The sequence below is a fragment of the Puma concolor genome, chromosome E1, assembly GCF_028749965.1.
Source record: "Puma concolor isolate L17-30 chromosome E1, mPumCon1.1.hap2, whole genome shotgun sequence".
Classification (NCBI taxonomy): Eukaryota; Metazoa; Chordata; class Mammalia; order Carnivora; family Felidae; genus Puma; species Puma concolor.
Window position 1 is genome coordinate 23,935,839 of NC_141680.1, and position 21,132 is coordinate 23,956,970.

Genomic DNA, 21,132 nt, shown 5'->3' on the forward strand with positions numbered 1-21,132 from the left:
ATGGCAGGCACGAGGCCCCTCATGGTGTTGGACAGGCAGAGCATTGTGGGCAGAGCTGAGATGGGGCTTGGGAACTCACTACTGCCAGACTCCTTCTGGGATCTGACCTATGTCTATTCCTTTTTATAGTCAGCCTTGGGCCATGGGAACACAGAAATTGGAGGTGGTGCCTAAGCAAGACATTTTAAGTACAGTGTTGTCATGTGAGTTCTACAACCCAAGGTTTCCTATAGTTATAAGAGAGGTTTAAGGTGCAAACAAGAGTGGTTCAATTACTAATTTAATTGGGGTGCTCAAGAGGAAGTTGTTTATCCAAATGGGGGACTAGCTTCCTTCCATAAAGCAGAGTGTTTTTTTAAATGTTTATTTATTTTTGAGAAACAGAGAGAGAGCATGGGGGTGGGCAGAGAGACAGAGAGAGAGAGACACGGAATCTGAAGCAGGCTCCAGGCTCCGAGCTGTCAGCACAGATCCCCATGTGGGACTCTAACCCATGAGCCTTGAGATCATGACCTGGGCCGATGTTGGGTGCCCAACTGACTGAGCCACCCAGGCGCCCCATAAAGCAGAGTGTTCTGATGGACTTGATGGACTTCCACAGTGATTCTCCATGTAAATGTGACAGGTGTAATAATGTCATTCAGTGTCAAGCAGTATAAACCAAGCTTAACTACACCCTAAGGAAAGAACATAATTGGAAATCCTGGAGGTACAAGAATAGTAAAAGTAAGGATTAGCTTTTCAGTAATTGATCTATTTATCAAATACTCCTCATAGACCTGCAATGAAGTCCGGATTTTATACTGGATGAGGGTCAGCAGTCTTACAAATGTCCATACTCTTTCAATCAGAAGCGACTTCTCAGACTCTATCCTAAAGAAATGAACTCATCAATGGGAAAAATTTTAGGGACAATGTTATTTGGTGCAGCTTACCTATAATCAAATAATTAACACCAAACTATATGTTCCACGGTGTTGGAATAATGAAGTTAATCCACTGATGGACTGTTAGCCAGCCACGTAAACAAATAGAATGACAAAAATACTTGATGTTTACTATTAAATATTAAAAAGATAGATGCAAAATGTTAAATGTAAATTTGTTTTAAAAGTCCTAGGAAGAGGAGTGCCTGGGTGGCTCAGTTGATTAAGCATCCAACTTTGGCGTGGGTCATGATCTCATGGTTTGTGAATTCAAGCCCCACATGGGGCTCTCTGCTGTTAGAGCAGAGCCCGCTTTGGATCCTGTCCTTTGTCTCCCTCTCTCTCTACCCCTCCCCCACCACTACTCTCTCTCTCTCTCTTTCTCTCTCAAAAATAAATAAACATTTTTTAAAAATCCTGGGAAGAAAAAAAAATCAGAAAGAAATAAAACCCTCTGTCCATGCCTGTCTGCTCTGCAGCCCATGTCCATGGAATGTCTCTCCTCTACATGACCTGCTTCTCTCTGGGAAAGAGGAATGATTTTGACATTATATAAGGAGAGGAACACTAGCTGTTGGTGTCACCATAATTGTCAACAAATCTGGGACAGATCTGGAGAGAAAGAAGAAAAACTGCAGGACCAGTGTGATATCTACCCTCAGCGTGAGGGAGCAGCAATCAAGAGTCTGAGAAAAGTGAGTCAACTTCTTCCACCCTCTGAGGGGCCCAGCGGGAAGTTGATGGAGAGATGTCACTGCTCAGAGCTGCTGAGTGGGACACAAAAGGAACGAAGGAAGCAAGGCATTTCTTGTTTGCCTTGAATTTTTGTTTTGAATCTCTGTCTTATTCTCAGTCTCTAGCTCCCTCTTGAGGGAGTATAGCTATTGGAACCATGAGCCCTTTCTCCACCTCTTTTAGGGAAACTTCATCTGGTCTACAGAAATATTTCCCAGAAGACCTCATCCTCTTCTTCTTTTTTTTTTTTTTAATGTTTATTTATTTTTGAGAGAGATAGAGAGACAAAGAGCAAGCTGCAAGTGGGGGAGGAGCAGAGAGATAGGGAGACACAGAATTTGAAGCAGGCTGCAGGCTCTGAGCTGTCACAGAGCCCGATGCAGGGCTTGAACCCATGAACCGTGAGATCATGACCTGAGCTGAAGTCTGGTGCTTAACCGACTGAGTCACCCAGGTGCCCCCAGACCTCATCTTCTGTAAGTCAGCAAAGGGTGGAGTTTCTTGGGAGAACTGAGGGAAATCTGCCACTAGACCTGGCATCTGCATCTTGTTAGAGACTGAGCTAAGCCTCAATTTTCCCAGCTACAAATGGGTTCTAACCTTCCTCTGCCTCTTGGATCCAGATACAGGATAGATAAAACCCCTTGGGAAACACCCTAGAACATTTTGAAACCTTTTGTGATGTTCTTTGCTTTCATTTAGGGACTCCAGCTATAGGACTTAAGTGATATGGTTTAGACATCTGTCCAGACCATTGGGACACAACCCTAATAGCAAAAAGGGTAAGGGTTGAGAGTCTTGTGGTGCAGATAAGACTGTGAGCTGAGGAGATGGTCAATAAGGGCAGCTGTGGAGACTTTAAAGATGCTGGGCACAGAGGAGTGTGGACAAAGCCAAGACAAGACTGGGCACTTGCTGCTGTCTATATCCTTCTGGGGTCCAAGCCATGTCCTTGTCCCTTCACAGGCAACTCTGGAGCATGGGAAGCCAGGGGTTGGGGATGGACAGAGAAGTTGTTGTATGGTGTCATGTTATGAGTCACATATGACATATGTCACTATGAATCACATATGCCAGGGCACCTGGTGTCACATGAAGGCTCAGGGTACACAAGAATAGCTCAGTCACTTGCCTGTTAAACTGACTGTGTGGAAAGGTTTAGGACAGTGACAAGAGGTGAGATGTCTTGTGTTAGAGCTCTATGTGCATGGAGAGATCTACAGATTAATGATTCCTCCCACAGAGCAGATCTGATGCTCAGCCACAGCTCTTCTGACCATACAGACTGACATCTATGGTGATGCTTTAGCATCCTGGGCACACAAGTCACACTTAAACCACACCCTGGGTGAAAAAGACCATGACATCACGTTGATCAGAGCGCTTCTAAGAAAATTATTAACCAATGAAGGGGAAACCAGGAGTTGTCACCAGGGGACCAGGCTTAGCTGGTTCCTTCTACTAAGGGCAGATCTGTCTATAAACTGCACCTCTCGCTTTTTGCGTCCACAAAGCAGACATGTCTGATGCTCTTCAGTGGTGCTTTGACTGCACTGATGTAATGTATATAATGATATCATGGAGTGTTATGTAGCTTGATCTATATTTGATCCAGGTCCAGATGGACAGAATGGAATCAGGGAAGCCGGGGCCACAGACACGGCAAGAGTGACAAAACCTGCTTTTTCTTCACTGTTTCATTCACCAAGCAATCTCAGATCTCTATAATATACCATCACTGGGTTTGACAACAGGGAGTAAAAATGAACACACATTAGATAATGGGGTATCTATACAGATCGGGAGCCTTAAGTGTCCTTACTTTTTGGCCCTGAAAGTCAACAGCTAGGAAAATATCCTATAGAAATAACTTCACTTATGGAGAAGGTTTTATGGGTTAGATGTTTAGTACAGCTTATTTACAAAATAATTTAAAATTAAAAAAATGGAATCTGTCCAAATGTGCTTCAATAGTGCATGATAATATTAATGCACTGGGCTCATGGTTGAATAAATTAGGCAGCTCTTAAAAAATACTGGAATGATTTGGGAAAGTCTTATGATGTTAAGTATAAATAATAAAAATACAAAATTACATTCATATCATGATTACAACATTGCCCCTCACCTCCCAGACACACAGTAAAAAAAGTAAAGAAACAAGTTAGCAAACTGAATTATCATAAACCTAGAAAAAAATTGCACTTGAAAGAAATAAACCAAAATGTTAATAGTGGTTAGGTTTGGGTAATAACATATTTCCTATTTTCCGGGAAAGAAATCTTACTCAAATTATGCCTCAGAATTCACATGTGCTACAGTAAGACAGGAAGAATATATAGGCAAACACCCACATCCTTACTGTCACTTGCCTTGCCATCTACTTAGCTTTCAGAAATAAAATAAGTTTTAATCTTTTCTGTATTTTATATATTTTCAAATTAGCTTTTGCTAGGGTGCCTGGCTGGCTCAGTTGGAAGAGCATGTGACTCTTGATCTCGGGGTCATGAGTTCAAACCCCACATTGGGTGTAGAGATTACTTGAAAAATAAAATCTTTAAAATAAAATTATTTTTTGCTACTTTGGGGGTGATCTACAGTTCACATTACAAATCAAGTACAAACACCCAATTTGAATTAAAAACATTAGTAATGTTGCTTTTTCCCTACTCCTATGAGACTCCCTTCTACAAATGTGGAGAAGACTTTGTGCAGACTTGATCTCTGAGCAGCAGCAGCCATTTTGTAACCATGAAGTGATAAGCTCCACCCCCCCCAAAGAAAAGCCAACAAAATTTGGGGGGAAATAAGAAAAGAGTCCCTGATGATGTCATTAAGCTGCCAGACAAACCCTGGAAATGCCATCTTGACTTTACATTGAGGAAACAGGAAATGTTCTAGGATTTTTGAGGAACAAGGACTTCCTTTGACAATTTCTTCACTTTCTTGGGGCACCTGGATGGCTCAGTTGGTTAAGCATCTGACTTTGGCTCAGGTCATGTTCTCATGGTTCATGGGTTTGAGCCCTGCGTTGGGGTCTGTGCTGATGGCTCAGAGTCTGGAGCCTGCTTCCAATTCTGTGTCTCCCTCTCTCTCTCTGCTCATCCCCCACTCACACTGTCTCTCTCTCTCTCTCTCCCTCTCTCAAAAATAAACATTAAAAAAGAAAATGTCTTCACTTTCTCAGTTACAAGAGATGAATACGCCACCACTGATTTAATTGTAGGTCCCTTTTATTTTCACTTTTTGCTTTTAGGGTCCTTTTTAAAATTGTTACAAATAAGCTGTGACAAACACCATTATGCATACAATGTTCTTCATCTTTGTGTTTATATCTGTAGGATAGATAATGGCAGAGTACTTTGCTGGTCAAAGGGTAACAACCTTTGAGTTGTTGAGTTGTTGAGTTTAAGGCTCATCATTCACTTAGCCCCCAGTTAGCCCAACTAACCCAGGGCCCAGCTGTTTTGTGTGAGCCTCAGCCTTTTGATAGTGATGCTGTGAGCTACAAATACCTGGGGTAGGTACTGCTTGTGGTGAGCCCCTCAGACATTTCCCCGACTGGAGCCAATGTTGTGACTGGATCAGCCCTTGTGGTTCTTACGATTGTAACAACCACAGGGAAATTTTAAAATACAAGGTTTATTACTCATAGGGGTACACGGCATGTCTGAGGGTCACCCAGTGAGGTTACTGGTAGAGAGAGAATAGAGTGTAGACCTGGTGTTCTGCTTCTTTTGGCGTTAGGGGTGGGATGCCTGGGGCTTTGTGGGTTCACTATTGGTAAATGTAAAACATAACAGCAGGAATTAGAGTGCAGGAAGGGAAAAGCAGAGTGGCTCAAGTGGCCAGTGATATAGGTTACTCAGGCCTCTCTGAAGGGAGAAATTTATGGACGGGGCAGCCTGGCTCTTTATCTAGTGGTGTCACAGGCAGTGAGTCTTTGAAATGGGTGCCTCAGCAATCAAAAGCTTACATTACAATCAAAAGAACACTTAGGTTACCATCAAAAGAGCTAATTGCCAGGCACTTATACTACCTGATATTGCAGAGATTTGTACACGTTTGATGATCCAGCCAAAGTCTGAAAGGCCAGCCTCAATCTTGCCACTTGGTAGCTGAGGCTTCCCCAATTCTGCTTGTCTCCACCTGGGGTGTGTTTTAGCATGGGGTGTGTTTTTCAAGACTCCATGGCATTGTCACCTGTGTCACATCGATGCCATTTGAACAGCTGGGGTGCATATCAGAAGGCCCTTTGGGTGAAATGCTTGATGGATGGATCTGCTCTTGTGAGAAGGCGCCAGCTAACTGGGTCACACCAACATCTCACCTCTTCTCACTGTGGGAACCATTTCCTCCTCAAGTAGGCAACCAAACCATTGTTGCAAATAACCTGAACCCTTGTGGCCACCCAGAGCTCTCCTGGCTTTATGCAACTCACGCATGACACCAACACCAACAATTTAAAATCCACCCCACCCACCTTGGTTTCCTCAACTTTCTGTCTTTTAATGCCCTGAGGCTGCTTATAAAGAGAAGACATGGCTTAGACCCCAGAAGGAGGCAGTGGCTGCAAGTCCCCAGTGTCAGCTCTGCTTGGCCACTGCTTGATCTCACACTCTGCTACCCAGCGACATGGAGGTCCCCAAGGCTGCCCTGGCTGTCCTGCTTCTCACCGCGACACTCTGTTCCCAGACCTGCTCTTCCTTTTGTGAGTCTGTCTTCCCTTCTCCCTCTTGCCCTGCCCTCCTGCTATCTGCCTGTGGCTTGGACCACAAGGCCAAAGTCTTGTGGCTTAGCCGCTCCAAGTAGAGAACTTCAGAAAGATCTCAGAGACTATTTCCTGAGAAGGATTTTCTTTCCCATGAGGTTTTAGCAATTCTGTTGTCCAGCTCTGGGAGAGAGTGGGAGGAAGTCCCTTTCTAAGGGTAGAAAAATGGACGCCCAACTGGGATTTCGACAAGAGGTAGAATCTGTGTCCAACTGGCTCCCAGGGGTGTGGCCTTGGCTCTCCTCATGAATTCCAGATGCAACTACCCAGGGAGAGGCAGAAAAGGAGTAGTTTGTTTAGAAAACTCAATTCCCTACAGAGAGACAGAGAGACCCCCAAGCCAAGATAGACACTGAAAGAGAGACACAGAAATAAAAATGTCCAGGAAAAGATCTCTTCCTTCTGGATCTCTTTGTACCCACATTGCCACTCCAGAGAAATACTGTCTTCTTCCAGTTCTTCCTGACCCTCAGGGAGGGGCTGGCTTGTCCTTTCTTCTGAAGAGTGACTTAGGGTCTTTCTGTTCTGTCTCTCTCAGTTGGTGCCGACACCCCCACCTCCTGCTGCTTCGTCTATATCTCCCGGCAGATTCCACGCAAATTTGTGGTCGACTATTATGAGACCAGCAGCCAATGCTCCAAGCCCGGTGTCATGTAAGGCCCAGTCTTCCTGCTCAGCCTAAGGAAGGAGATGGGAGGTCTGGGGTGAGGCACCCCTTGAAGGACTCAGCCTTCTGAGACCCATCAGAGCACAGTATGCCAAGGGAGGCCACTGCCATGTTTTCTCACCTGGTCTGGTGCCTGTAGGGAGTCCTGGAAGACCTGTCCCTGGACAGAGGGAAGAGAGAGTTGAGGTGACAGTAAGAGGTTGGCTTTCTGAGTGGACTCCCACTGGAGACCTAGAGAAGGTCATGATCCCCAAGATTGAGGGCACATTTTGTGAGCATATGGATAGACCCTGAGAGGTCTGAGGCAGAGGAGGGTGGAGGGGTCACAGTGGATCCAGGATTCCCCTGCTAGATTCTTCAGTATGTAATCCTTTCACCCTTCTCCACAGCTTCCAAACCAAAAGAGGCCGGGAGATCTGTGCTGACCCCAGGGAGGCCTGGGTCCAGGAATACATCACCAACCTGGAGCTGAATGCCTGAGTGGCCTAGAAGCTACAAGAAAGGTGTTACTTCTATGTGCAGACTGGGGGGCAGTCACCTGAGCCAAGGCAATGACCTTGGAACTCTGGAGGCACCTCTCCTATGGGTCACACCCCCACCCCCAGCCACACGCTACAGCCCTTTTTAACTTTAATTTTAGTTTTTGTATCTTATTTAACTTTTGTAATTTATTTCCATTGTTGAATTGTGTGATGTAATAAATATTTCTGCTGACATCTCACAACATCCTCTCCACCTCCCCACGACCCTCCCTTTTCTGTTCTCACACTCAATATGTGGATCAGTCAGCAGGATTGGCACTGTCTTGTAGCTGTTGTATCATATATATCAAACAACAAATGTTTACGGAGTGGTTTTGCCCAGCACGGCTCTTCAAAATATTGAAGGTCCTTATATAAAAGGTAAACCAGCATTTTCCTTGTGATGACTCCATTGATTGTGGTTTCCCAACTAATCAGAGCCACAGGTTGAGAAGAATACTGGGGGTGGGGGGGAGTTTCGAGACCTCTGAAGAGGGACAGAAACCACAAGAAAGGGACAGAGTGCCAATACCGTGGTGCCAGACACTTCCTGGAGATACTTTCCTGGAAAGTTGAAACTGACTCATTGTTTTATCACCAAATCATAATTGATGCAATCTAGGAAATCTTTCTACTTAAATGAATACCAAGATGACGCACACTGTGGTATATATTGGTGCATGTGAGTTCATTTTCATAAGTGAAGCTTTCTTCAGAATGATGGTTGATGTCCATCGAGGGCTTAGCAAGTGCTGGGGGATTGGGAGCCTATGTCAGTGACACTCTGGCAAACCTGCCTGCAAGGGCTACCTACCTGCCAGCTGGCTGAGAGCCCTGATCAGCTTCTCTGTTGTTCCACACTCTACTTTCTGGGAGAATATTCTCCATAGCCATATCTGGGGGGAGGCTTGGTGGCTACAGTGGTCAGAATTATAAATAAAACTACAGAATGAATAATTTTTTAGTGTATGTCCCATGCAACCAATATTTGGGATATACTTATAAAAATTATTCATTGTATATCTGAAATTCAAATTTACCTGAGGATCTTGTGTTTTATCTGGGAACCCCACTTAGGGTGAATACTTTTATAGAGGTTGTCTATTTCTTGCTGGATATGGATGCCTAAGGGTTGGATTAAGTTCAAAGCAGTGCTTTTCAACCTTGATTTCATGTTGGAATCACTGGGGAAAGCTTTCTAAAACTGCAGTGTTATGAATTTAGTTCAGGTTTAGTTAGGTGGGGCTGGGCATCAGTGATTTTAAAACTCCCCTGGTGATGTTAACACACAGTCAGTTTGAGAACCACTGTTGGGGTGTAGTCATCAGCTGTTTGGGCCAGCCTTTGGGGTTTCAGAGTCAATATGGCTCCTTTCTAATTTTTCAAGCCTTCTGATCTGGTTTGGGTCACTTCCACTGGATGGTTATTTGGATGCAGAGAATCTGTCAGTCAAGGTCACTGCTAGAAGTGGGTTCAGAATGCCCCTCTTGCAGCACAGCGCTAGTCTTCCCTTTTAGAGACACACCCTCTCCCCTGTGTCACTGACTTCTATCTCCACATTGCCCTCTGCTGCTGAAACAGTGCCATCCATGGGTATGACCAACTCCCCGCCTCTGGCTGCATCCTAGCTCTTTCTTCATGAAGAATGTGATTGTTCATTTTGTCCACAAGATAAATATTTAAAAGGAGGAGGGGTTCTGCAGAGAGGATGGATCTGACTGTTTCTGGGCCCTGTTTTTTCATCCTTCCTAATCTCCCATCTTCCCATTTCTGCTTGTACTAACATCACCTTGCAGTGGAGAACTCTGCTTTTCTAGTCAGCAAGCTCCAGGTCACTGGTGTGCAATCAGCTTGGTGTGCAGCAGCAAGCCAAAAAAGGGCTTCTCTTGAGGAAACTATTTTTTCCCCCTCTCTGCTATCAGACACACAAATTTCAAAGTGAGCAAATCTCTTTCTCAATGGACTTTACTGATTTATGCAAGAGTTAGTCAGTCTCCAACATCCTGAATTTTCCTGTTTGATGCAACTGTGTTAAGAAGATGGACATACTAGGGGCGCCTGGGTGGCTCAGTCAGTTAAGTGTCCGACTTCGGCTCGGGTCATGATCTCGTGGTTCGTGAGTTCAAGCCCCGTGTCGGGCTTTGTGCTGATGGCTCAGAGCCTGGAGCCTGTTTCAGATTCTGTGTCTCTCTCTCTCTCTGACCCTCCCCCGTTCATGCTCTGTCTCTCTCTGTCTCAAAAATAAATAAACGTTAAAAAAAAAAAAGAAGATGGACATACTAAGAATACATAATAGGCCATGGGGGTAACCAGCTGGAGGTGTCCTCACTGACTTCGACCTCAGCTTCTTCCCTCAGCCAATTATACGTTCGTTGTGGGGTGTGTGCTACTTATGGCACTGCACCAGTTAGGGATACTTTGAGTTATAGTACCAGAAAGGCTGACTCAATCTGGACTAAGGGATAAAGAGAACCTGCTAGCTCACGTAACTGAAGCTTCAAGAAGTAGATTAGCTTCAGGCAAAGCTTGATCCAAAGCTTTGGATACTTGGTCCTCAAGTATGATGATTAACCATGTTTTTTTCTGCATTTCTGATTTCCCTTCAATTTTAGAGCTTCATCTTAGGATAAAGCTGTAAATTGAATCACTTTGCTTGTAGGCACTTTCAGGTTTTACAAATTACCCCCTCGAAACCCCTTCATTGGGCTTTGAGAGGAGGAAAGGGGATGACCTTACCTTCACAAAGGTGGAACCCACTAGGCTAGCCATTTAGCAAATGATATTGTTCATCAGGGAACTATGCACACAGAGGACCCCTGAAAGAGAGAGACAGAGACAGAGAGAGAAAGAGAGAAGGGGAAGGAGGAGGGGGGAAAGAAAGAAGTATTGGGAGCAGCTGTGTTTCTACCACATGGACTGAGTTTCCCATTGGATTCCTAGAAATAAGATAGCTAGATTAAAGAGTATGTACATTTAAACATTTGGTAGGAACTGTGCCATTGCTCTTTGAAAACCCTATAAAAAATTCCACTTTTTGATACAAAAAACTAGATCATTTAAAACAAAATGAAGCAAGTATGCCTTATCAAAAAAATTAATATATGTTTGCATTTCTCGTGTGTATGTTGAATTTCTCCCTCTTAAATTTTACAACAGAGACCATGGCTGAGTCTACCTTTCTTATACTTAAAAACATCATCTAGGCCAGAAGTCAGCAAACTTTGTTTACAAAGGGTAGATAGTAAATGTTTATGGTTTTGCAGGCATACAGTCTCTATTGCAAGCATCAACCCTGCCACAGTAGTGGAAAAGCAACCACAGACACTATGTAATAGAATAAAACTTTATTTACAGAGACAGGCATTGTGATGGATTTGTTCTGAGGACTATAGCTTGCTAACACTAATCTACATAATCTAAATAATTTGGCATTCACAATAGAAGTCTTGTTGTGTATATTGGTTATTTTTTTCCATCTCTAATGTTAGCCACTGCTTTTGTAGAGCATGGATTCTAGGAAACTTATATCCAGGTAACATGTCTATTACTATATGCACTTTATTAAGAAAAGAGTGGTGGGGCGCCTGGGTGGCTCAGTCGGTTGAGCATCCTACTTTGACTCAGGTCACGATCTCGCGGTCCGTGAGTTCGAGCCCCGCGTCGGGCTCTGGGCTGATGGCTCGGAGGCTGGAGCGTGCTTCCGATTCTGTGTCTCCCTCTCTCTCTGCCCCTCCCCCGTTCATGCTCTGTCTCTCTCTGTCTCAAAAATAAAAGTTAAAAAAAAATAAAAAAAAAAAGAAAAAGAAAAGAGTGGTAAATCCTTGTTGATGAATTCACTGGTTTTTGGTCCTCTGTCTGCATGTAAAATCACTTGAAGTTTCGCTAAAAGTATGGATCTGTAGATCCAAACCCAAGGAATTCTACTGTGAGCATTTTTTAAACTTAAAAAAAATTTTAAGAATGTGTATGTACTTTTGAGAGAGAGAGAGAGATAGAGAGAGAGAGAGAGAGACAGAGAGACAGAGGTGAGTGGGAAAGGGGCAGAGAGAGAGAGAGAGGGAGACACAGAATCTGAAGCAGGCTCCCGGCTCTGAGCTGTCAGCACAGAGCCCGACACGGGGCTCAAACCCACGAACCACGAGATCATGACCTGAACTGAAGTGGGATGCTTACCTGACTGAGTCACCCAGGTGCCCCCTATTGTGAACATTTTAAACAACCATCCCTGCTCTGAGGAATGCTGGCACAGGTTTGCATCTTAGTTATTTATTAGCTGAATGACCATGGCCAAGTTGTTTTAACTCTCTGAGCTGACATTTCCTCTTCTGTCAAATGGAAACCTTGGTGAAATTGTTAGGATTTATAGGACAGTGCATAATTCTTAAGAAATCTTGGTTCATGAGAAAAATAAACTTAAATGCATGAATTTTTATTAAGAATGAATATACTTAGTACATATACATTATGTGCTAGGTGCATAATATTTTATAGAATAATCATTGTTTTCTAACATAATGTTTTATTTTTAACTTTCAGGAAAATGTAGATACTGGTATAATTGTCATTTCCTTCCTGCTGAGTTCTCCTCTTCAGATTTTCCTACTCTTTGCCCCCATAATTTTTCCAACCAGAGAGCCTGACTTTGTCACAAAACAAAACCAATAGAATCACCCAAAAGACTGGTTTGCTTTTAAGAAATTCCATTATTTCACACGGCTGAACACGGAAGTGGTAAATAACATTCTATAAATATTTGTTGGTTGATGGTTTTGAAACAGTTTCCCCCTTGAAAAAGCTAAACATAAGCACTCACCTATACCCTATGTGTCAACCACTATGTGATTGGAGGTGGTGTGTGTGTGTGTGTGTGTGTGTGTGTGTGTGTGTGTGAAAGAGTATGGTAGGATCTCTCCCTGCAGGTGAGATCTCCTGCAGGTGGCCAAGAATGCATGGAAACACATTACAAAAATCAGTCTAAATAAATTTAAATTGACATCAAGAAGAGGCCAAGAACCAGCACTTAGCACAGTAGCTTCAGGAGTTGAAGGAACATTCCCTGGGCTCAGGTCCCTGCTACCTAATCTGCCCACAGATGTAACCAGTTTCTTGTTGCTTCCAGGTCACTCAGGGTTCAGTGCCAAGGTTAATGATGTACTTGGCACTAGGACTTGATGGAGCTAGCACCAACCTCTGGCCTCTTTGGCTGGGAAGCTGTGAAGAAGGATAGAATTATAAAAATTGAGGAATCAGCAGGAGATTTCCTGGTCCCTCATTGATCCCGCTGACCCTCGCTCTGTGTTGGCAAGCTGAGAGTCTGCCTACTTTCTTGGGACTATTTCCCCAACCTCAGGTTCCTAGACCTTTCCCCAATGACTTAGGGGGTTTCCTCAGGAATTCTCTCCCCTGTCATTTCCTACTCTTTCTTCTCTGACTAGGACAGCTCTTCCCTGTCTCCCAGGTCCCAGACCAGATTAGAGAACACTCCCGTGGCCTCTCCTTGTGTTCTGCCACTGGATAGGACCTCAGAGCTCCGGGTTTCCTAGAATGGAATCTGCTGATGCCTTTGCAGGCTGTTTCTTATGCAAAGTCCTACTGGCTCCATTCCTGCATGTCCTGCCTCTCCCCATGAGCAAGAGGACCAGCCCTTATGTGGCTCTGGCTACTGATCTCATAATAGCCACCTATCATTTTGGTAGGGATCTGCCAGGGGACATAGAAAAAGCAGCAGATGCTTGAGGGCCTTTGACTACTCTGAGGAAAGGAGCAGTCTGAGCCCGAGTCATTTTTCATTGGAATAAGTGAGCCATCTCCTTCTGCCCAATGATAAAGTCAGAAGAAAGAAGATGGAGTTAGCATTGTTCAATAGTAAGAATCCTCTCTCTCTCTTTTCTGAGGTTTCATCTTGTTCTTTCATTTGGAACATGTTCTTCTGTTTCCTTACTTTGCTTGACTCTGTGTTTGTTTCTATGTATGAGATGAAACGGCCACCTCTCTGAGTCTTGAGGAAATGGCCTCATGTAAGACAGGAAACATCATCCAACCTCGCCCCAGCTCTTGGTATCTCTTGAAACTTTGTGACTCTCCAAGCATCCAGTTTTATTTTTGATAGTTCTTGGTTGCTGAAGGCATGCCAACACCTGTCAGTGTCCCAAAGGAGAAAATCCCTGTAAACCCCTAGGTTTTTTTGTTTGCTTTTTTTTTTTGCAGACATAATTCCCTTATAATTAATACTTCCTAGAAAATGGAGTTTGATGTTACTTACAATTATGTCAACATTCATAGAAGCTGAACATCACAGGCATATGGGTGGGTGTACTATCATCACAAAATGCCTCTACTTCCCAAGTAGTTTTAAATTTTAGCTATGGAGGTCAGTTACCTCAGGCCAAAGTACCAGGGCAAGGAAACAGGGTTTTACAGAGAGAGGGTGTGTGTGTCTGTCGCTGTTTGTGCAGTACCCTGAGTGTGGTAGCCTCTTCTCCCCAATTGGTAGTCTCTGATGCTATAGTCCCATGAGACCAGAAATGCACCACAAAAACTGGGATGCCAGTGTGCTGCTGTGGAGCCAGGTAAAGGGAGAGGGCAAAAATGGTGCCTCCATCTGGGAGGATATCCTGATAGATCCTGCAGTCTGGGTGCTTCGCTGGGTTTTCCAGTTTGCTCAACACTTTGGGTCTGGTGGATTCGAGGCCTGTTGGTTTTCAAAGCCAGGTGTTTGAGGCTCATCTCTCTGGTGCAAGTCTTAACAGTTGGGGTGCCTGATGTGGAGTAGGGTCCCTTAGCTCCTCAGGGAGAAGCTCCTGACTGAGCATCACAGTGCAGGGGTGGGAAGCGGGTGAGGGGTGGGAAGTTTATTGTGAGATCATGTCTCAGTCTCTCCAACCCACCTTCATGTGACTTTTCTCATTTGCCCATGTAACATGGCTGCTTGGCTAGTTTTCTGGTCTTTTTAGAGTAAATTGTCCCCTGTGTAGCTGAACACTCGGTGTATGTATGGGAGGAGGTGAGTTCAGGATTTTCTTGTGGTGCCATCTTGGACTGACAGACTCCTCTACCAACTGTTTTTCCTCTAGTCTGAGGTTTGGTCTCTATCTCTCTCTGCAGCTAATGGAACAGTCTGCCACTTGTTCCAGTTCTATTGGGGAAACTTAACCTTGCTGGAAGAGATTTTTCCGACAAAAGACTGTCTTTGTAAATCACCTATAAGGAAGTACTGGGATGAGTTTGTTACTCAATTGATCACTGGGAGGCAACTGAAGCTGGATTCTGCCTCCTGTTGAAAACCCACTCAGTCTTCCTCCTCCCAAAACAAGACAAGTCCCCATCCTGCCCTCCAGGTACATAGACTAGGATGCTAAAACTCCTTTGGAAAGAAGAGCTGCCTGAATAGATAGCCCAGGGCATTTTGAAAACTCCTTGGGAAATTGTCTATTTTGCTTGGGTACTGCTATCCATAGGACTTTGGCAATATGGTCTGACCCCAGCAGAGACTGCAACAGGAAATAGCAGCAGGAGGGTCATGAAAGGCAGGCTGGGAACAGAGGGCCATGGTGAGGAGGACAGAGGGGGCCCAAGAATGTGGGCCAGAACAAGGCTGTCTGTTGCCAGCCTTCTTCTGGAGTCCCCCCCACCCCACCGCCCCTGCCGGTTGAGCTCTGGACCCTGGGGAGATGGAAACTGAGGGTGACGAGAGAGGAAATTTTTAAGTATAGTGATGGCTTATTGAATTGTATATTCAAGAGGGGTCTTGGGTAACCACAAGGCTCAGGGTATTTGCAAGAATTGTTTGAGTGCTCAATTGACTGGGGCTGTTTATAGGGAAGTGGTTTCTACAGCAAGAGGAGGTGAGATGTTGGTGTCATCCCAGGACCACACTTAGCTGGGTCCTTCTCACTAGAGCTCTGTAGTCATAGTTTCCCCGGCAGAGCAGAAACTTCTGTGTTACTCCATAATTGTTCTAAGTTGATAGATGTGACATGCAATGATGCCATGAGTCCTGACCAGCATATCCAATTTAAATCATACCCAGGTGGACAGAGCTCCATGAGCAAAACCTGGGCTTCAGGAGCAATTGAACATGTAGGCAGTCTTTCCAACACTGCTCATTCCAGAGATATTCCACAAAGGCCCCTAAATGCACAAGGCAAATGGCATAAAGACATGTTGGATGTGGGCACTGATACACACAAGGAATCTTAAAATGACCTTAGCCTTTGACCTTGATAATCTATGTCTAGGAGTCTGTTTCCTATGTAAATGAATTCAAATATGGAAAAATATTTGTACATTAGAACATTTGGTCTCCAGCATATTGATAGCAATTCAAATTTGGGCCAAGTTTAAGTCACCTGCAATATGGAAATAATGACAAAAGTCATTATATCTTCACTTGATTTACTGTTAGGAAGGCTTTACAAATAGTGCAATGTCAGGGGCGCCTGGGTGGCTCAGTCGGTTAAGCGGCCGACTTCAGCTCAGGTCATGATCTCATGGTCCGTGAGTTCGAGCCCTGCGTCAGGCTCTGTGCTGACAGCTCGGAGACTGGAATCTGTTTCGGATTCTGTGTCTCCCTCTCTTTGACCCTCCCCTGTTCATGCTCTGCCTCTCTCTGTCTCAAAAATAAATAAACATTAAAAAAAATAAAAAAAAATTTTTTTCAAATAGTGCAATGTCATGGGAAATGCTTATGTTATGATGAGGTAAAAAAAAAATGCAAATTGGCTTATTTTCATCAGGACCCATTCAGTGTGTTGGGATGTGGTCAATCCCATATGATATTTTTTGGGAATGCTGTTTCCAGGAAGGAAGGGAAATAGAAGAAGTAAGTATGAGGTGTCCTCTATCATCTATGCCTTTGTCCATCCAATATTAAATGATTCTCTTCTCTGCCTCACTATGGGCAAGCTCAGTAATGGTGGCTCATTTTTCTGAGAGTACTATCCTTTTCCCCATCCCCACTCTGCTGTTTATATGAAGCAGTGTGGGTGATGCTTGTGGTAGGGCCCGCTCTACCCCACTTAGTATGTCCTGGAGTGGACATGCAGCATGGGTTTTTGGTGGTTGGTTTTGTACCCTGAAGAGCTTAATGCTCTTTAGCCTCCCATTTGAGGAATGGTCTTTTATTTAAAAAAAAATTTTTTTTTTCAACGTTTATTTATTTTTGGGACAGAGAGAGACAGAGCATGAACGGGGGAGGGGCAGAGAGAGAGGGAGACACAGAATCGGAAACAGGCTCCAGGCTCTGAGCCATCAGCCCAGAGCCCGACGTGGGGCTCGAACTCACGGACCGCGAGATCGTGACCTGGCTGAAGTCGGACGCTTAACCGACTGCGCCACCCAGGCGCCCCAGGAATGGTCTTTTATAAGGCAACAAGAAGCACACAAGTCAGTGTCTTCTTAAAAATAAAGTAATTCATGGGGCGCCTGAGTGGCTCAGTCGGCTAGGTGTCTGACTCTTGATTTCGGCTCAGGTCATAATCTCATGGTTCATGGGATTGAGCCCTGCATCCTACTCTGCACTGACAGCACAGGGCCTTCTTGGGATTCTCTCTCTCCTTCTCTCTCTGCCGCTCCCATGCTCTCTCTGTCTTGCTCTCAAAAATAAATAAATAAACTTAAAAAAATAAAATAATACAGGAAGGTAGAAGATAACAGTTCCTAACCCAGAAAGCAAAGGATATAAAGCCCTCATCACATATAAAGTGTTAGCGCCTTTCATATATCAGGAAAAAAGTGCACTGGAAAAAGGCAAACATATTACAGCGAACACATGTTTTTTTTCTGACCAGCATCTATTTTACAACCCTCCTGATAGCATAAACCCACTTTACCTTCTTCTGTATAACGCCAGACTTTAAGATTACATGACATTCATCTAACTCACAGATCCAGTTATGTGCCTTGATTAGCTTAAGCGAATCAATGGAACACATCCCCGTGGCCACAGAGATTGGTTAGAAATTGTGTTTCTGGGGGCGCCTGGGTGGCTCAGTCGGTTAAGCTCCGACTTCAGCCCGGGTCACAATCTCTCGGTCCGTGAGTTCGAGCCCCGCGTCAGGCTCTGGGCTGATGGCTCAGAGCCTGGAGCCTGCTTCCGATGCTGTGTCTCCCTCTCTCTCTGCCCCTCCCCCGTTCATGCTCTGTCTCTCTCTGTCTCAAAAATAAATAAAACGTTAAAAAAAATTAAAAAAAAAAAAAAAGAAATTGTGTTTCTGATGTGAGGGTCAATCAAATCCGAAACAACTTAGGGATTTTCTTCAATGGGGACCCAGCCTCTCTTCCCTGTGGACAATGAGCAAGGATTCATGTAACGCTGGAAGCTACTGGCTGCCATCCTGGGACTCTGACATGGATGAGAGATCAGAGAAGAAAATTGGATGGTGGGAGGCCACAGGGCTGCTTGTATGCAGCCTTGCCTGGAGCCAGTACCCTTCAGTCTTGGGTCCATAAGCCCCATTTATTTAAGCCTCTTTAAGTTAGGTTTGTTTGCTTGTTTTCCTCCTTCAAACTACCAGCACCTTCAGAAATGCAGAGACCTGTGTCTATGCAGAGGTAGGGGGTCTGTTAAAAGTAACAGCTCCCAATTGAAGTGTGGGATCGACTAAACTGAGGTAGGACTTTGCCAAGGACCTCGTTAAATGGAAGTGGTTTTTAAACATTGTGTGCATGGGAATTATCCGGAGCCTTGTGAAAACAGATTGCTGGGCTCCACCCCCTACAGACAGGAGAAGGGAGTGCTCAGGATTTGAATTAAAAAAATATTTTTATTTATTTTTGAGAGCACACAAGTGGGGGAAGGGCAGAGAGAAGGGTACAGAGGATCTGAAGTGGGCTCTGTGCTTATAGCAATGACCTCGATGTGGGGCTCAAACTCACGAATCGCGAGATCATGACCTGAGTCAAAGTCACACACTCAACTGACTGAGCCACCCAGGTACCCCAGAATTTGCATTTTTAATATTTTCCCAAGTTGATATTCATGCTGTTGTCTGGGCACCACCGTTTGAGAATCACCCTTACATGGCTGAACAGAGCACTATCATCTCTTGGTGCTAAGGCTCTGTGCCACCTACTAAGTTTGCAACATTAAGGAATTTGATAGGAAAGAGTTAAATATTGGACTATAATAGCTACTTCTTGCATCCATCAGTGAACTCCCTTGAGAGTTTAGGCTATGTTGAAATCGCCTTATCTGAAATCAGAAAAGGACAAAATTCAGCTTTGCTAAGAAAAGCTTTTCCAACCTGATGACTGAGAGCCAATAATCTGGAATCTCTAAGAGCTAGAAATGCAGAGTTTTCTACTTAAAGCTAAAGTTGGTGCAAGCAGAGGCAGGGAGATGAGAAACAGAATAAGAAAGAACCTATTTCTGCACCTCTAACTCCCCTTCCCCACCTTCTTCTATGAAATATTTCTCCTCCTTACTTAAGGAAGACAGTCTGCTCTATGTGAAGGTACAGGGAAGACGTGGCTTGGGGTGAGGCATCAGCTATCTGTCACTTCTCCACATTGTCCCACCTCTGCCGGGGCCAGAGGTGTCATGGTGACTGCAGTGCTGAGGCCTGTGCTATGAAGCACACATTCCCACCCTCAGTTAACATGCAAAAATATCGCTGGACAAGCTCTCTGCTTCTGGTTATCCAACCCATGGAATTGATCAGAAGCAGAGAGATCAGAAACCTACCATCATTAGAAGGGCATTACATCATCAAGGAAACCACAAGACCAGCCAGAAATGACCGTTGATTGCTCAACCCCTAAGGCAACCCCAGGCTCTTAGCTCACACAGACAGGAATAGGCAGTCCTCAGAAAAGGGTTCCTCCCCAGTGCACTTCTCAGATGAGTCCAGGGAAGTCAACCTAAGAGGCTGACCAAGGATCTCAGTCACATCTCAGTCTCTGAAATGCCCCATAAGCTGGTTAACAATGCAATTGCCATTCTTCTTCCCGCCCGGCCCCCCAAGGGGGTCATTGTTCTGTTTACTCTGTTCACAAAATTTGTATTTAAGGCAATGTTGGACATGGTTAAGCTTTTCATTTGGCTTTGGGTTTCTGGACCTTAAGAAATCATTCAGTGTAAATAAGCAGATATTGTTTGTCCCAGGATGCTGGGACACCAATAGAGAAGAAACAGTGATAGCTTCATCGCTTCTTTGGGAACAAAGTCTCTCATTATGATAGTACTTCACACTTGTTATGGGTGTCGGTGGTAATGGTGTTACAGGAACAGGGCCCCTCATAGTGGAAGGGGATTGTAAGACGTTGCCTGAGAGGAGCTTTGTGTGTGGTATGAGAGCTTTGTGTGTGGTATTGTATTTGGTATGAAAATCTTGGGCAAAGGACTTGTTGGTTGCATTGCCCTCATTATATAAAAGCCATTATGGCATCAAAACTGTTATGACTTGTCACCATGAGCTCTATCTTCTCTGTGGCAACTCAGAATCACCAGCTATTCCAATGGACAGAATATCACCTATCAAAGAATAGGGTCAAATGAGGCAGGAGAGATAAGCAATGCGTACTCACTGAAAAATAAAAGGGAAGGGCAGAAAATAAAAAGGAGAAGTGTCCATTCTTAAAAACTAAATAATCTTCATTTCCTCTAAGAAACCACAGTTAGCTACCTTGACATGTAGCTTTCCAAATATTTGCTGTCATAAATACGTATGTATATATTACTTAAAATTTTTTTAATGTTTATTATTTTTGAGAGAGAGAGAGAGAGACAGCACAAGCAGGGGAAGGACAGAGAGAGAGGGACAGACAGAATTCGAAGCAGGTTCCAGGCTCTGAGCTGTCAGCACAGAGCCTGATGCAGGGCTTGGACTCACGAGCCGTGAGATCATGACCTGAGCTGAAGTTGGCCACTTAACGGATTGAGCCACCCAAGCACCCCTATATGGCTTTTAAAAATAAAACAAAAATAGGGTGTCTAAGTGACTCAGTTGAGCATCCAACTCTTGATCTTCGCTCAGGTTATGATCCCAGGGTTGTGGGATTGAGCCCTGCATTGGACTCTGGGCTGCATGTGGAACATGCTTAAGATTCTCCCTCTCTCTCTCCCTCTGCCCCTCTCCCCAGATCCTGCTCTCACTCTCTCTCAAAATAAAAAATAAAATAAAAATAAAACAAAAGTAATATTATTCTATACATACAGTTCTAAATCATGCATATAGAGTATATATACATATATTAGATGTAAACACACTTTTTGCACATAGAATTATGCATATTTTCCAGAGATGTGAATGTGTATTATTCTTTTTACTGACTGAAGAATTTTCCCTTGATGGGCATCTCAATTGTCTACTGATTTACTCCTTAGCTCATGATTGTTTCCATTAGTTTGCTGTTTACAAACCATGCTGAAGGGGCGCCTGGGTGGCGCAGTCGGTTAAGCGTCCGACTTCAGCCAGGTCACGATCTCGCGGTCCGCGAGTTCGAGCCCCGCGTCGGGCTCTGGGCTGATGGCTCGGAGCCTGGGGCCTGTTTCCGATTCTGTGTCTCCCTCTC

At 44.3% G+C, this 21,132-nt stretch overlaps 1 protein-coding gene across 1 annotated transcript; it reads left to right on the plus strand.

Annotated features, from left to right (window-relative positions):
- Positions 1-6,076: 6,076 nt before the first annotated feature.
- On the plus strand, positions 6,077-8,012 carry LOC112853148 (C-C motif chemokine 3-like). Its single transcript, XM_025916677.2, has 3 exons — positions 6,077-6,372; positions 6,971-7,085; positions 7,489-8,012. The coding sequence occupies exons 1-3, from the start codon at positions 6,297-6,299 to the stop codon at positions 7,577-7,579; spliced, it is 282 nt and encodes a 93-aa protein (XP_025772462.1). The 5' UTR covers positions 6,077-6,296; the 3' UTR covers positions 7,580-8,012.
- Positions 8,013-21,132: the final 13,120 nt, after the last annotated feature.

Bases quoted from the DNA above. Each gene is read 5' to 3' on its own strand.
- LOC112853148 (XM_025916677.2), top strand. From the start codon at position 6,297: ATGGAGGTCCCCAAGGCTGCCCTGGCTGTCCTGCTTCTCACCGCGACA. The intron at 6,373-6,970 runs GTGAGTCTGTCT...TGTCTCTCTCAG, and splicing joins CCAGACCTGCTCTTCCTTTT to TTGGTGCCGACACCCCCACC. The intron at 7,086-7,488 runs GTAAGGCCCAGT...CCTTCTCCACAG, and splicing joins TGCTCCAAGCCCGGTGTCAT to CTTCCAAACCAAAAGAGGCC.